Source organism: Citrus clementina, unplaced genomic scaffold (assembly GCF_000493195.1).
Source record: "Citrus clementina cultivar Clemenules unplaced genomic scaffold, Citrus_clementina_v1.0 scaffold_8, whole genome shotgun sequence".
Lineage (NCBI taxonomy): Eukaryota > Viridiplantae > Streptophyta > Magnoliopsida > Sapindales > Rutaceae > Citrus > Citrus x clementina.
The window spans coordinates 5977468-5994886 of record NW_006262022.1 but is presented as its reverse complement, the minus strand read 5'-3'; the positions used below and the strand labels follow the sequence as shown (position 1 = coordinate 5994886).

Sequence of the window (17419 nt, the reverse complement as noted above, 5' to 3'; positions counted from 1 at the left end):
TAGTTTAAAATGAAATTAAATTTTTTAAATATTTTAAATTTTTACTAATGAATTTATAGTTTAAAATGGGTATGGAGATTGGATTATGATTTAGTGTTGAGATAATGTTTTGTTGAGTACTAAATCAATGGTTAGAATTAACTCTTATTTTAACAATAATATTAGGGATCTCAATATTTTAGTTTCAATTTAAATCCCAAATATTATGTGTCGTTCATTTATTGGATGATAAATTTTATAACCTGTAAAATTACTTAACCATAATCTAATAAATAAATGATACATCAATTGAGAGTTAAATTGTGAGACTTAATGTTAAGAATATCTAGCATTACTCTTATTTTAAATCTTTACTTTTTTATTTCTCTTTAGGTTTATTCAGTGCGCAATCAAAATTAGCGACCACTGAAACTCGCTAGCATAGCAATTTCCAGCATTCGTTCGTACTCATGTTTGCCAACAACTTATAAAATGGGCTTTTTATCTCTTAATATTAAATTGGCCCACCAACCCAATTCGATTAGTTAGACTATTGTCTCTCTCCCGTGCATAATAAAATAGGTAACCGGAAGTATAGATTAGAACCTTGAAAAAAACAAAAACAAAAAACTCTTCAATGGGATTGGAATCTTGTTGTAATCGTTCATTCTCTTTTGCTTCAGCACCAATATCAGCTTTCAGATCTAACTTCTCATCTTTACTTGTTCACTTCCGAGACCTCACTACTCGTACTTCTAATTCTAATTCCAAAAATGAACCCTCATTTCCAGCTACAACAACTAAACGGAACGATTGGTTACTGCTGACAGCCAAAGTCAAAGACAGAGCTTCCCTCGACAAATTCCTGAAAGAAAGATGTAAATCATCAGGTGAAGGTGATATTAATGTTATTACTCCTAATGAAGCCTTTTGTATCTTTGATTACATGCTCCGTATGCACCCTTCTCCGCCTCCTGTCTCTTCTTTCAATATTTTGCTCGCTAGCCTCGCTAAGAATAAGCATTATGATACTGTCCTTTCACTCTTCAAGAGACTCAATGCAACTGGGTTGTTTCCAAATCTTTATACTTACAATATCTTGATTAACTGCTTTTGCAAAATCGGTAGAGTATCTCTTGGTTTCATAGCTTTTGGGAGGATACTCAGGTCTTGTTTTACTCCAAATGCTGCTACTTTTAATTCTTTGATTAAAGGTTTGCATGCGGAGAGTAGAATCATGGAGGCCGCCGCATTGTTTACGAAACTCAAAGCGTTTGGTTGTGAGCCTAATGTCATTACGTACAATACTTTGATTAATGGATTGTGTCGAACTGGCCATACAATGATTGCTTTAAATTTATTTGAAGAGATGGCTAATGGAAATGGGGAAATTGGTGTTGTTTGTAAGCCAAATACTGTTACATACAGTACTATTATCGATGGTCTTTGTAAGGAAGGTTTCGTGGACAAGGCCAAGGCACTGTTTCTGCAGATGAAGGATGAGAACATTAACCCCGATGTGGTTACTTATAACTCTTTGATTCACGGTTTATGTCATGCTAATGATTGGAATGAGGCAAAGCGTTTGTTTATTGAGATGATGGATCAAGGGGTACAGCCTAGTGTTGTGACTTTCAATGTGATCATGGACGAGCTTTGTAAAAACAGAAAGATGGACGAAGCAAGTAGGTTGTTGGACTTGATGGTTCAGCGTGGCGTGCGTCCAAATGCTTGTACCTATAACACATTAATGGATGGGTTTTGCTTGATGGGTAAAATTAATCGTGCGGAGGAACTATTTGGTTCTATGGAGAGTATGGGTTGCAAACATGATGATGTTAGTTACAATATTTTGATAAATGGGTACTGCAAGAATAAGGAAGTGGAGGAAGCGTTAAGTCTTTATCGCGAAATGGTTTCTAAAGGAATAAAGCCAACGGTTGTTACATATAACACCTTGTTTCTTGGCCTTTTTGAGATACACCAGGTTGAGCATGCTTTAAAACTGTTTGATGAGATGCAGCGTGATGGCGTGGCAGCTGATACCCGTACATATACTACCTTTATTGACGGGCTTTGCAAGAATGGTTATATTATAGAGGCAGTTGAACTATTTCGTACTTTGAGAATACTCAAGTGTGAACTTGATATTCAAGCCTACAACTGCCTCATTGATGGATTATGTAAATCCGGCAGACTCAAATTTGCATGGGAACTGTTTTGTAGTTTGCCTCATGGAGTCCTAGTGCCAAATGTTGTAACATACAACATCATGATCCAAGGGCTTTGTAATGATGGCCAAATGGATAAGGCACGCGATTTATTTCTTGACATGGAAGAAAATGCTGCGGCGCCCGATGTCATCACATTTGATATGCTTATCCATGGTTTTATCCGAATCAATGAGCCATCAAAAGTTAACGAACTTCTTCACAAGATGAAGGAGAAAAAAGTAATGCCAGATGCATCTATAGTTTCAATCGTTGTGGACTTACTAGTAAAGAATGAAATTAGTCTGAAGTCACTTCCCTCATTTCTTGTCCAAGAGCGACAGGGGGAAGTTGGTGAGTCAAATGTCAAGTAGTAGCAGCATGTGTTAGCCTAAAATCTTGATCTGGAGCATCTCATTTGTGTGCAAAATGACATCCCCTGGTGACAGCATGTTCTCTCTGGTTTGTGGATTCGGGTTGTTGTGGTCTGGAGAATACCACTCATATTACAAATCCTGATCTGGATAAGCTAGCATATGTGATCACCGACTGTACATGGTTGTTGATGCCAAATTAAATATGTATCGTGTTTTTCAACTTGTTATTTACTGTAGTGCTTCCATTGAATGGCCACGACAAACTGTAAAGACGTCCTCTGTCTTGTTCTCTCTTAATGATTCATCACTTTAGAAGCTAATGAAGTAGTTGCAGCTTGTCACGTTATTGGTACTTGATTGTCATTTGTGCTTTGAATTTACAGCATATTTTATCCTTGCTGTGCTCTTCACATATTTACTGTTTGCAGCTGCGAGTTTGTATAATTAAAAAACCTTATATAAATTGTAAGCTCTTTTATTTAAATTGTTGTAAACTTACAGTGAATGTCTCTTCTTTGAAATGATTCATTCTCCATGCTGCTAGGGCCTAGGGCTTATGTTTCTTCTGGAATCAACCTGCTGTGAGCGAACTTCAATTGCAAAATCTCTTGTGCCCTCTCACACATGGCATGGATTTAAGTTCTTAGCAGTTGAATCAACTTGTCACTTCCTTTGATTGGTAGGGTATTAGCAACCCAATATGAGAATCTGTGAGTTGTCATGTTTTTTAATCCGTGCTTGTCGTTTTGGATCATGTAATGCTTCAAAGAATAAGCGAAAACATTTCTAGTCTTCTAGTCTTCTCTTTACATACCTCTATCAAATAGATGTAGCTTGTCAATTGTCACTTCAGTTGAACATATTCAGAAAGAATTTAGCCTTCACTCCATCTTTTCTATCCAATCTTTCTAACAACTCGTCCATCTTATCATCTGCTGGGACAATTCTCTCAGAGAGGGAATTCATTTTCGGATGCAGATAAGTGGCACTTCCAGCTGCAGCAATCTTTTTTTTTTGAGAAGAAAATAAACTTCATTCCATAAAAGAGTTTAACAAATTCATGACTTCTGAGGGGTACGAATCTACCCAAACAACAGTTATACTTTTCTCTAGAGCTAACTTTGCTAGAGAATGAGCAATGGCATTACAAGACCTTGGCGTGTGCAGTGTTTTCCAAGAACAAAACTCCTTTAATCTATTTTGAATTTCCGAAATTAGCCACTGGATCTCTGTTCTGCTGCTCTTCCTGTTGTTAACATAATCTACAGCTTCGAGGGAGTCGGATTCAATGATTATATTTGCCAGCCTTGCATCATAAGCTACTTTCAGTCCCCAGTTCATTGCCTCTGCTTCTGCAAAGGTAACGCCACAGTGCAGCTTTGTACTCTTGATTGCAGCAGCCACAAAATTCTTGTTAGCATCCCGTATGACAATTCCCAGCCCAACTAAATGATCCTCCAGGTTTACAGCTGCATCCACATTGATCTTACACCAATTTGGAGGGGGGGGGGCCTCTAGCATACACGATTCTCTACTGTACCGCCGATATTGGCCATTTTCCCAGAACTTTGGATCCTTCTAAAAGACTCCACAACAGCCTCCGCCTTAGCTGCTGCTATGCCAGGGTTCTCCCTCTTTCCTTTGAACAATCTTTGATTTCGAACACCCCAAATTACCCAGAGAAGAGCAACCACCACCTCTGTATCTGATTTCCCAACTCTTTTCACCAGCACATGCAATATGCCCAGAATGTCATGGCCACCAATGTTTTTAAGCTCAGCATCAAACCTGGTATTTTTCCAGATTTTGCGAGCATATTTACACTCCACCAATGCATGACCAACAGTTTCCATGCTGATTCCACAAATTTGTCATTCGGGTTGTGGCACTATTCTCTTCCTCCATAAATTCTCAGCTGTTGGAAGAATGTTTTTTGCTGCTCTCCAGATGAAGATCTTAATTTTCTCTGGTAAGGACATGGACCAAATAATCGACCATTGGTTGGCTGGCTGCTCTGAACAGGACGGGGTATCCGGGAAATTAATTCTCAAGGCCACTTGGTATCCGCTTTTAACAGTGTAAATTCCTTTCTTATCATAGTGCCAAAGAATTTGATCGGCCATTGGTGTGCTAGGGATAGGAATTCTTAAAATTATTTCAGCATCCTCTCTCAAAAAATGTTGGCAGATCATATCCTCATTCCATTGGTTATCCTCCTTGATCAACTCAGCTACCCGTGTGTCACTTGGTAAGGACGGAGGGGAAACTGGTTTAAAGGACGTGGGCTTTGGAATCCAATTCCCTTTATAAATTTGAACTTGCTGACCATTCCCGATCCTCCATCTAATCCCCTTATGAATCACTTGTCTCCCCCACAGTATGCTTCTCCAAATGAATGAGGGTTTGGAGCCCAATTTTGCAGTAAGGAACTGGTTATCCTTAAAATATCTCGCTTGTAGGACTCTTGCTACTAGGGACTCAGGGAACTGAATAATTCTCCAGCTTTGCTTGGCTACCAATGCCTGATTAAAGCTTGCAAAGTCTCGGAATCCCAGCCCTCCCCTCCGTTTAGCTTGGCTTAGCCTCTCCCATTTTGCCCAGTGAATGCCCTTTTTCTCCATGTTGCTGCTCCACCAAAACCTTGCAATTGCTCGCTGAATATCTACGCAAATGCTCATGGGGATTTTGAATACACTCATAGCATGTGCTGGAACCGCCTGAGCTACGGCCTTTATCAATATCTCCTTCCCTCCGCACGAAAAGTACTTGTGCTGCCAATCCGCAATCTTGCTAGACACTCTCAGCTTAATGTTATTGAAGAATCCCGATTTTTTCCTCCCAACCATGGATGGAAGCTCCAAATATTTTTCATGTCTAGAAACTACATTCAGTTGGAAGATGTTCTTAATTGCCGTAATGACCCCATTGGTTATGTTGCCGCTAAAGAACATGGAGGATTTGTCGTAGTTGAAGAGCTGACCTGAGGCAGCTGCATAACACTCAAAGATTCTTCTCAGGTGCATACAATCATTTTCTGAGGCTCTTGTGAAGATAAGGCTGTCGTCGGCAAACAGAAGGTGAGATATGGTAATATCTTTGCTAAACTTTAGCCCATGGATGACTCTTTTTTCTTCGGCCATTTGCAGCATGTTCGAGAATGCCTCTGCACAGATAAGAAATAAATAAGGGGAAAGAGGGCAGCCCTAGCTGCAGCAATCTTAATCTTCCTACGTAATAACCATTTTTTATATGTAATTGTTTACAAATTCATTTCACAATAAAATCTTGCATTCATTCAATCACTAGCAAAACATCATTTGGACATATAAGCAAAGGAACTTTTATAAAAAATTCTTGATTTTTTTTTTTGAGAAGAAAAAATTTTTGATTTTAATTACAAAAACATGCTTAGAATATATCATATTTTAGATCCATCAATTCTAGATAACGATTTTATAAATTGCAATAGCCCTGCTTACTAAATTTTCATCATTAATTTACTTCATAGTAAATTTCAAAACTGAAACATATAATAAATAAACATGTTTATCAATGCGCAATAAAAGTTTCGTAAATTTTAAATCACTTATCTACTTACTAGTTCAATTCATAAGTTTTTAATTTTAATAAGGAAAATATCCATGGGGCCCAATAAAATTTGGGGTGGTACAAAATCATCTTTCTACATAATAAAAAAATTAGAAATGAGATCTAAATTGATACCAATTATTAATTTTATAGCGAGTGGATCTTATATAAAAACAAGAATTTCTTTTTCTTTTTTTTTTACAATGGAGGAAATTATCAGATATCCACCCTAAGTTTATTTTATGTTAAAAAGCATTGCAAAATTTTAATTTGTTTGATTTTCTAATTTAAGTTGGTAATTTGTATTAGTTGTCCACTAAAAATATTAAATTACTTTCACAAAGCGACAAAATAAAAACAAACACAAATATGACAATGATGATAATTTTTATAATGATAAATTAGTCTTTTAGCACTTAATTACATAAAAAATTAATTTTAAATATTACATATTAAATTATTTTTAATTGAGTGATGGAACCTCACTTATTTAATAATTATAGGAATTTAATATATTTGAGAAGGCAGATAATGTAAGAAAATTGGCACCTTTATTTATGGTTTGTATGCCAACTGAATAAATTTCACATTTGAAATGGAAACGACAAAATTTAATAATTAATTATTAAATATCTCTTGCTTGCAAAATTAAAATATAGGGTAAGCATAGGGTAAGCAATATTTCCTGCCTGCAAAATTAAAATAGGAATGGAAAGAAAAGAGCAGATTTGTCATCTATTTTGGCAATTACTTTCTTCTTCTTCAACCCCAAATAATCGGAAGCTCTCCGATGGCTTTCGCATCCTCAAATCGTTCATTTTATTTTACTTCAATTTCAATATCAGCTCTTAGATGTAATTTCTCATCTTCGTTCCCTCACACGAGAGAACCCACAACTTCATTTTCAAAAAATGAACCCTCGTGTCTGACTACAACAGCTAAACTGAAGGAGTCGCTACGACTGACAGTCAAAGACCGAGCCTCACTCGAAAAATTCCTCAAAGAAAGGTGTAAATCATCAGGTCAAGGTGACATTAATCTTATTACTCCTAATGAAGCCTTGTGTATCTTTGATTACATGCGCCATATGCACCCTTCTCCGCCTCCTGTCTCTTCCTTCAATATTTTGCTTGGTTGTCTTGCTAAGAATAAACATTATGATACTGTCCTTTCACTCTTCAAGAGGCTCAATTCAATTGGGTTGTTTCCAGATCTTTATACTTATAGTATCTTGATTAACTGCTTTTGCAAAATGGGTCAAGTGTCTCTTGGTTTTGTAATTTTTGGGAGGATCCTTCGGTCTTGTTTTGCTCCAAATGTCGTGACCTTTACTTCTTTGATTAAAGGTTTGTGTGCGGAGAGTAGAATCGTGGAGGCCGCCGCATTGTTTACGAAACTTAAAGCGTTTGGTTGTGAGCCTAATGTCATTACATACAATACTTTAATTAATGGATTGTGTCGAACTGGCCATACAATCGTTGCTTTAAATTTATTTAAAGAGATGACTAATGGAAATGGGGAAATTGGGGTTGTTTTTAAGCCAAATACTGTTACTTACAGTATTATTATCGATGGTCTTTGTAAGGAAGGTTTTGTGGACAAGGCCAAGGAGCTGTTTCTGCAGATGAAGTATGAGAATCTTAACCCTAATGTGGTTACCTATACCTCTTTGATTCACGGTTTTTGTCATGCTAATGATTGGAATGAGGCAAAGGGTTTGCTTATTGAGATGGTGGACCAAGGGGTACAGCCAAATGTTGTGTCTTCCAATGTGATCATGAATGAGCTTTGTAAAAATGGAAAGATGGATAATGCAAGTAGGCTGTTGGACCTGATGGTTCAGTGTGATGTGCGTCCAAATGCTTTTACCTATAATACCTTAATGGATGGGTTTTGCTTGACGGGTAAAATTAATCGTGTGAAGGAACTATTTGTTTCCATGGAGAGTATGGGTTGCAAACATGATGATTTTAGTTACAATATTTTGATAAATGGGTACTGCAAGAATAAGGAAGTAGAGGAAGCGTTAAGTCTTTATAACGAATTGCCTTTTAAAGGAATAAAGCCAACAGTTGTTACATATAATACCTTGTTTCATGGCCTTTTTGAAATACGCCAGGCTGAGCGTGCTTTAAAACTGTTTGTTGAGATGCAGGGTAATGATGTGGCAGCTGATACCTGTACATATAGAACCTTTATTGATGGGCTCTGTGTTAGGCCACAAGTGCGTTTCACATATGCAAGGCGCAAGGGTAATTCTGGAAATACCAATCGTGGCTGACGTGTCATTAAGTAGTATAGAGAGAGGAGTTTGTTATGCATTTCTGTTAGTAATAAGTTGATGGTTTTCGGTTTTGATAATTTGTTAGAGTTTTTCTGTTATTCTATTTTGGCGTAGAAGTGAGGAGGTTATATGGGAGGAGCTGGTTTTTGGGAAGAGAATCCAGAGAATTATTTTGTATTGAGCTTGCTCATTTTTGGGAGAGATACCAAGCCTCTCGAATGCTTGGGTGTTTTGGTTTATTTCTGTTGATAAATACAAGTTTTCCTACTTCCAACAACATTCTGCTCTCTACTGGGTTGTTTATTTAACCATTTCAGTTCTGGGCTTATCACTCTGCAAGAATGGTTATATTGTAGAGGCAGTTGAGCTATTTCGTACTTTGAGAATTTTCAAGTGTGAACTTGATATTCAAGCCTACAACTGCCTCATTGATGGATTATGTAAATCCGGCAGACTCGAAATTGCATTGGAACTGTTTCGTAGTTTGCCTCGTGGAGTCCTAACGGCAAATGTTGTAACATATAGCATCATGATCCATGGGCTTTGTAATGATGGCCAAATGGATAAGGCACATGATTTATTTCTTGAGATGGAAGAAAATGCTGTGGCGCCTGATGTCATCATATTTGTTACGCTTATCCATGGTTTTGTCCGAATTAATGAGCCATCAAAAGTTATTGAACTTCTTCACAAAATGAAGGAGAAAAAGGTAATGCCAGATGCATCTATAGTTTCAATGGTTGTGGACTTACTTGTAAAGAATGAAATTAGTCTGAACTCACTTCCGTCATTTCCTGTCCACGAGCGACCGGGGGAAGTTGATGAGTTAAATGTCAAGTAGCAGCAGCATGCGTTTTCAGCCTGAAAAACTGATCTGGAGCATCTCATTCGTGTTACAAAATGACATCTCGCCTGGTGACAGCATGTTCTCTCTGATGATGTTCATGTGTTCTGATTACTGCGATCTGGAGAGTCCCATTGATATTACAAATCCTGATCTGGACAAGCTAGCATATGTGATCACCAACTGTACATGGTTGTTGAAGCCAAATTAAATATGGTAACGTGTTTTTCAACTTGTTATTTCCTATAGGGCTTCCATTGAATGGCCACAAGAAAATGTAAAAACACCCCCTGTCTAGTCTCTCTTAATGACCCCTCACTTTAGAAGCCGAGGAATTAGTTGCAGTTTGTCAATTTATTGGTGCTTGATTGTCATTTGCGCTTTGAATTTATGGCATATTTCATCCTTGCTGTACTCTTCGCATATTTACCTTTGGCAGCTGCTAGATGTATAATTAAAAAACCTTATATAAATTTTAAGCTTTTTTACTTAAATTGTTGTAAAATTACAGTGTATGTCTCTTCTGTGAAATGATTCATTTTCCGCCTAAAAACCTGTTCTGTAGCATCTCATTCGTGTTAGAAAATGACATGTTGCCTGGTGACAGCATGTTCTCTCTGGTTTATGGATTCTGATTGTTGTGGTCTGGGGAATACCACTCATATTACAAATCCTGATCTGGATAAGCTAGCATGTGTGATCACCGACCGTACGTGGTTGTTGATGCCAAATTAAAAACGTGTCATGTTTTTCAACTTGTTATTTACTATAGTGCTTTCATTGAATGGCCACGACAAACTGTAAAGACACCCTCTGTCTTCTTCTCTCTTAATGACCCATCACTTTAGAAGCTTGCTAATGAACTAGTTGCAGCTTGTCACTTTATTGGTACTTGATTGTCATTTGTGCTTTGAATTTACAGCATATTTTATCCTTACTGTGCTCTTCGCATATTTACCGTTTGCAGCTGCGAGTTTGTATAATTAAAAAAAAAACCGTATATAAATTGTAAGCTCTTTTATTTAAATTGTTGTAAACTTACTGTGAATGTCTCTTCTTTGAAATGATTCATTCTCCATGCTGCAAGGGCCCAGGGCTTTTTTTGCTTCTGGAATCAACCTGCTGTGAGGGAACGTCAATTGCAAAATCTCTTATTCTCTCTCACACATGACATGGATTTAAGTTAGCAGTTGAATCAACTTGTTACTTGCTTTGATTGATAGGGTATTAGCAACCCAATATGAGAATCTGTGAGTTGTCATGTTTTTTAATCAGTGCTTCTTGTTTTGGATCATGTAATGCTTCAAAGAATAAGCGAAAACATTTCTAGTCTTCTAGTCTTCTCTTTACATTCCTCTATCAAATAGATGTAGCTTGTCACTCATCACTTCAGTTGAACGTATTCAGAAAGAATTTAGCCTTCACCCCATCTTTTATATCCTATCTATCTAACAACTCGTCCATCTTATCATCTGCTGGGACAATTTTCTCAGAGGGAATTCATTTTGGGATGCAGACAAGTAGCCAATTTTGGATGCAGATAAGTAGCACTTCCAGCTGCAGCAATCTTAATCTTCCTAGACCACTTCTTTAACTTCTGGATTTCACTCTTTTGTCTGGAACCGAGATTCAGCACGACAGTGAAATCTACAAGTCCAGGAAGCTCATCCAAGAAATCTCCTTTATAATAATGGAGGACTTCGCTAGTCATCTCCCGCACTTTCCTTTGAAAATTCTCATCGCTTTGCAGAGAGTGCCCTACCAATTTGTAAAAAGTATCCTGTGCATTTGCCATAGCCAGACATTTGTACTCTATTCATTATAAGCTTAATAACAGGCCGGGATGTGTCCGATTTCAGAAATTTAGGACGAACAAGGTTTAAAATATTGAACAGCTCATTGACATGATTTTTCCTGAAAGCACAACCTTTCGAGGTGTCCGTACTTCTGCAAAGGGACAGCAGCACATCAGTGTTCTCGTTCCTTGGAGTATGCCCTTCATCCAAAATCGGGATTGAAGTTGCTTCAGCGGTATCTCCTGACAGTGGCTGAATCTTGCTGGTTTCAGCGCCACAAATGGTAGTCCTCAACCCACTTTCTTTAGGACCCCGAAAATCAGATAGGTAACTTTCGTTGCTCCGTTTCACCTGAATTTAATGGAAATTAAAACCAATGGTCATACCATTTCAAGCAAGGAATTAGCTAACAAGGCTTCAAAATTTATCCCAATAGCCAGACTCGAGCAAAGCTGTTAAATTGGTGTGACTGCAGAAAAATTAAGCATATATTAACATAAATAAAGTTAACGCCGTAAAACACTCCGAGGTACTGGTGGATTTCACTGTATCATGGAATTTTGCAATTCGCAGCGACACGAGCACGAGGCAGCAGCAACACCAGCAGGTTATTGAATTATTAATTACAAATCTGTGACCTGACAAAGTGAAATAATGGTAAGTCAAATAAACATCAAAAAGTGCAGGACAACATGGCCAACCAGTTAATGTCGTAAATAATTAAATTAATGGAGTTTTAAAATGACTTCCTAGACTTTGCAATACGTAGGTGTCGGGTGAACATGTTAACTCTTGTAAGTACCATCAACCGCACTTTTTCGTTATTGGTTAAAAAAAAAAAATTTTAAGATAGTCTTCAGATAGTTTAAGAGAAAATAGAGTAGTCATCAAGAACGTAGAAAAAAATTAGATTTCATAAAAGATCAAAATACAGTAGAATTAGATAAAATATCAAGAATAGAAGAAGGAAGATTCAAATTAAAACAATTGGAAAATACCAAGAATTCAGAAGTAATACCAACTTCAGAATTAGAAGATTTAATATGAAGATTCGAAAATATTAAAATTAGTACAGATATAGGAAGCCTTCAACCTAAGCAAATTAAGAGCTATAGATATTACTAATGGATAAATGTAAGCAAATAGTCAGTAGTAGTAAATTAGAAGGTAAGTAAAAAGAATATTTAGTAAGAAAAAAGAAGGTCATGAAGTTAAAATATAAAGTCTTACAGATTTAGACAAACAAATAGAAAGGCTTAGATAAAATAAATTATATTCAATCAATCCAAATATAATATATAAAAAGGGAAATTTTATTTAGTAAATCTTTGCTATATCAAAATTATAGTGAAAGATATGTGTCATACACGCATGAAAATCAAATGATAAAATTAGATTTAACATATAAGCATTCCTATAATCAGAATAGAGATAAAGAACCCAAACAGACCCATTTAGGATTAGTTATAATCGAACTAAAAAGATTACATAGAGAGAATTTAAGTGCAAAAGCCTTAATTTATCTTTATGATAATCGATTGACAAATATAGAACAATAACTTTTAGGAAGTATAGAACTAAACGTGAATAGTAAGGGTAAGAATAGTATTATTTTACCTTAGACTATTTAGTAAAAGCTAATAATTTTTATAAGGATTTAAGAATATGAATAAAAGCGAGAGGCTACCATATGAAAAGAAATGAAGATAATTGATTAATTTGCACAGGATTTATAGGAAGACTTTGTGAAAATAGCACAACTGAATACAAATTAAACAATAATCAGATAATAAATATTCTAGGAACTAAAGGATTTAAAGCTATTAGAGCAAAAATTTTCTCAGAAGAAACTAATGCAGGACTATATTGGAAATTAGATAATTTTATAGAAAAACTAATTTTAGTACCAGAGATAATGTAATTTACTGTAATAGTGATGGTTCAATATTTAATATTTGAAAATTATAATTACCAAGCAGGCACAACCAGAAGTCAAGATGGTGAATTAGAAAGTACTTTAATAGCTATAGAAGAAGAATTTACATGGAAAGAAATAAATACAATTCTTGATTTTAGATATAATGAATTGATGTTAGAAATGAGTCATTATCAAGCAGTAGAAGTTTTAAAAAGAGAATACAATACCCAATATATAGATGATATAATATAAGGAAAATTATAAGTCGGTATGATATTTAAAACACAGAAGTCCATCAAAATGGATGAGATAATTGAAGAAGCCAGTAGTAACGTTACTAATCCCCTAAACGTAGTAGAGTAAATTTTAGTCAATCAACACCAAGAGATACAACATATAACTTCGGAAGAAGATACCCTATTAACATGGGAAATTATAGTGAAGAGGATTAAGATTATAAAACTTATGATAAAAGATAACATGTAGATGAGATTAGGACATTGCCAACAGCAAGTAAATCTAGTAGCATACTAAATTTAGCAGCTTGGGATCCATAACTATGGCCAGAAGTCATAAATAGATGTGAAGCAAATGCAATCAAAGCTTGGCAAAACCAAACTCATAGTGATGATATGGGGGAATTTTTATAAACATTATTAGGAGAAATAGTAAGAAATTGATACAATACTTTTAAAAGAGATTTTGCTGAAAAGGTTTCAGAAACCAAAGAATTAGGGAATAATCCATATAATTTTACAAGTCTTATTAGGGAAATATGTATAGAATTAGATCCAGCTAGAGGCAATACCTTTTTACAAAATGTAGCCTTAGCAGACCTTGACCAACTACAATTTTAAAGTTGGAAATATCTTAGAGAATTTAACAATAATTTTGCATTAATTACCATCAAAACTAGTAAATCATTTGATGAAGAAATATGTGACAAATATTTTAGAACATTATAGGAAATTTTAGGAAGAGTAATAGAAAATGAATGGAAGAATAAGAAGTTGAAGAAAGGTTTAGGAATATGACTAAGAATAATATTTACCCTATAATATAGTTAGAGAAAAATGTGTACAAGCTAATATTCAGAAAACGCTAAAAAATCAACCTTATGATTTTTGTAGAAAAGTTATTTATACTTTATATAGTATAAAGACCAGAAATACAGAAAGAAAAAGTATAAAAAATATTTTAAAACCTATAAATACAATAATAAAAGAAAAATCCTTAGGAAAAGCCAAACATATTAGAAAGGGAAAAAGGGCAATAGATATATACTTGTTTCATTTGTAGAGATCCAAAACATCTTGCAAATGCTTATCCTAACAAAAAAAAAAATGATTGTTTTAAAGAATGTGTCGATCTTTTACAGTATAAGTAGTGATGACAGTGAAGTCTACAATACAATTAACAATTATGAAACTTTATAAAATTAGAATATTTAGAAGATTTAAATAGAATCTGATACTTAAGAATCTACCGATTTAGATGATGAAGAATGATTAGACCTAGAACAATTAAATGAAAAAGCAGAATGTCAGCATGAATTTGTACATAGACAAGGATCCAATAATATTAGATGTAATACATGTGAACTTTTTCCTAGCATAGCACTTAGATATAAGTGTAAGTATTATAAGATAGAAGTTTGTAAAAAAAATTTAATTAAGACTTATAAAAACCAGCTAGTTGAAATAAAAAAGTCTAAGCAAACCGTAGAATCTCAAAACTTAGAAATAGAAAGGTTAAAATTCCAGCTAGAAAAACAAGAATTTGAAATTACACAACATATTATTAAGTTAGGACAAAACCAAAATAGACAGAAGGATAAACAAATTATTGAATATTTGGACGAATTTTTAAATCAACATTTTAAGACATTTGATGATCAACAACCTATTAGTACCTCAAATCACCTTACTTGGTATATTAGTAAGATTAAATTTAGAAATGATAATACCATAGAATTATTTGTCATGATAGATCTAGGGAATAGCAAGTCTTATATAGATATTAATTTAGTCGCAACAGATTGTTTGCAAATATTGCCTCAACCAATATTTGCAAAGCAAATAGATGGAACTGGATTAAAGTATGATAAACGTATCAGAGATTTACAAATAAGTTTCTACACAGTAGAAAATGCTTTTGATGAATATTATCCTTTACCTCAAGCATAGGCTATCGAATCAATCAAATCTTAGGATTAAATTTTATACGTACTTGTGAAGCCAAAATGTTAATCAATACTAATTATGTTTTATTCTTTAAAAGAATAGTTGTTACCCCAACTGATTTTTGTTTTTCTCATTTTTCCCAATATCAGCATGTTCAATCAAAGTTGTGTGCATAGCGTGATGGGACCAATAAAAGTTATTTTTTATTTTGATTTTTCACATGATTTAGAAATAGGAACAAGTAGTCATTTTGATTTTCGGCATGATCAATAATAGAAAGTAATAAAGAAGTTATAGATAGTTTCCTAAAGAACTATACATTAATAGAGAATTAGATTTTTGTGATTTAGATCCAGAGGTGGCCAATGGGCCATACGACACGAGGCACGGCACGAGCACGTTTCGGTAGGGCATGCGGCACGACACGGCAAGCACGTGAGTTGAGCCTAGTTTAGAATTTTAGGCACGTGGGTCTTAAAAGCACGACATGATTAGAGATGAGCCAAAATACAACACGCAAAAAAGTACGTAATAAGCATGTTTCATTTTTTAATGAAAGTAAACTTAAAATTTTATGATTTTATAAATAACTTGAAATTGAATCTTTTAATATATTTTATTAGCTCAAGTTTTTTAAATTTATTTAATTCTTAGTTTCAAAAAAATTATAATTGATTTATGTTTATAATTTATTAAATAAATAATTGATATCATGATTTTAATAAATAAAATTAGAAATATCATGATTTTATAAATATGTATTAATATTATTATAACCTATTATATATGACTTTATGTAATTCCAAATTAACAATTGAGTTAACCCTTAAAAAAATTATTATTATTATTGTTGTTGTTAAGTACTAAAAAAGAATTCTAATACCATAGAGTTAAACTTAGTAACTACTATTATATTCTCTTATTATTATTAATTTATTATTATTGAATATGAACTTGAGTTTTGAATTTTTTATTCTATTAAATTTGAATAAAGGCACATAAATTCAAAAAAGTATATATGCTTGAAAAAAATAAGACAACAACTTAGCATTTGCTCTTAAAAAAAAAAAAAAAACTTAGTGGGTTTTTTTCCTATGCACGGCACGACACGAGTGGGCACAGCACATGTGCTGGGCGAGGTCGAAGCAAAAAAAGTTAGGTACGACATGACACAACACGAAACGCATAGTGGGCACAACATGATACGAGCACGAGCACGAGTGGGCTTCCTTTAATGGGTCTGGGCCGGCACGGCACGACTCAGTGGCCATCTCTATTTAGATCTAGAAAATTTTTGTGATCTTATTTTGCATTAAAAAAATATAGATGTAAAAACTAAAAGGCCTAAATTTAATTAGATTAGCAAAAACTACACAAGTTTTAGAAAAAGTCCCAATCAAATATTGAGATAAAAGCAAATTTAAAGCTCATTTAAACATAAAAATGTAGATTTTACTATTAAAACAGCTAAAGGAGACTATAGTCTACAAGACATAGAAGAATTTAGCATTCAAATAGTAGAATTATTAAAGTTAGGAGTGAAATACTAACTAGGCAACCCAAGAGGGGGGTGAATTGGGATTTTAAAAATTATCATAGGCAAACCACACAATAATTTAATCTAATACCTTAATAAATTCGAAAATAATAAATTCAATAAAAGCACAATAATAAATAAGGGAAGAGAAAGCAAACTCAAGGATTTTTATGTGGTTCGGCAATCCCCGCCTACGTTCACGCCTCCAAGCACACCGGGCTTGAGGATTTCACTATCCAATCCTTTCCAAGGCTTCAAACGTTTACAATTGACTTCAAGGTGTCAATGAACCTTTACAACAAGATATTATATCTCCAATCTCTTCACCCCAAGTGTTTCTCACACTTGTACTCTCACAATTTGATGAGAAATAAAAAATACAACAATGAATCTCTCTTTAAGAGTGGATATACAAATTGAAGAACAAAGATGATTCAATGAATGATGATTCACGAAGTTGAAGCTCAATATATGTTATGTGCACTTGTTCTTGCTTGCTTGGATCTCCCAAAAATGAATTGGTTTTGAGTTTATATAGTTTGAACTAAAAAACTAGCCGTTATGCACATTCTGGGCGTATCCGGTTTGCCGTTTATAGAATCCGGTAAGCCGGATTTATGTTACTGTTAAGGCAAAATTTTGAATTTTGCCTATCCGGCTTGCCGGTTATGAAATCCGGTTAGTCGTTTACGTTCTGGATACA

General features: G+C 34.6%; 1 protein-coding gene and 1 pseudogene across 1 annotated transcript; both read left to right on the top strand.

The window, feature by feature from the left end:
* The first annotated feature begins 595 nt into the window (after positions 1-595).
* LOC18034901 (putative pentatricopeptide repeat-containing protein At1g12700, mitochondrial) lies at positions 596-2902 on the top strand. The gene has a single exon (XM_024178516.1). The coding sequence runs from the start codon at positions 617-619 to the stop codon at positions 2561-2563; it is 1947 nt and encodes a 648-aa protein (XP_024034284.1). The 5' UTR covers positions 596-616; the 3' UTR covers positions 2564-2902.
* A 3954-nt stretch (positions 2903-6856) lies between these two features.
* LOC18034027 lies at positions 6857-9303 on the top strand (annotated as a pseudogene).
* The last annotated feature ends 8116 nt before the right edge of the window (positions 9304-17419 follow it).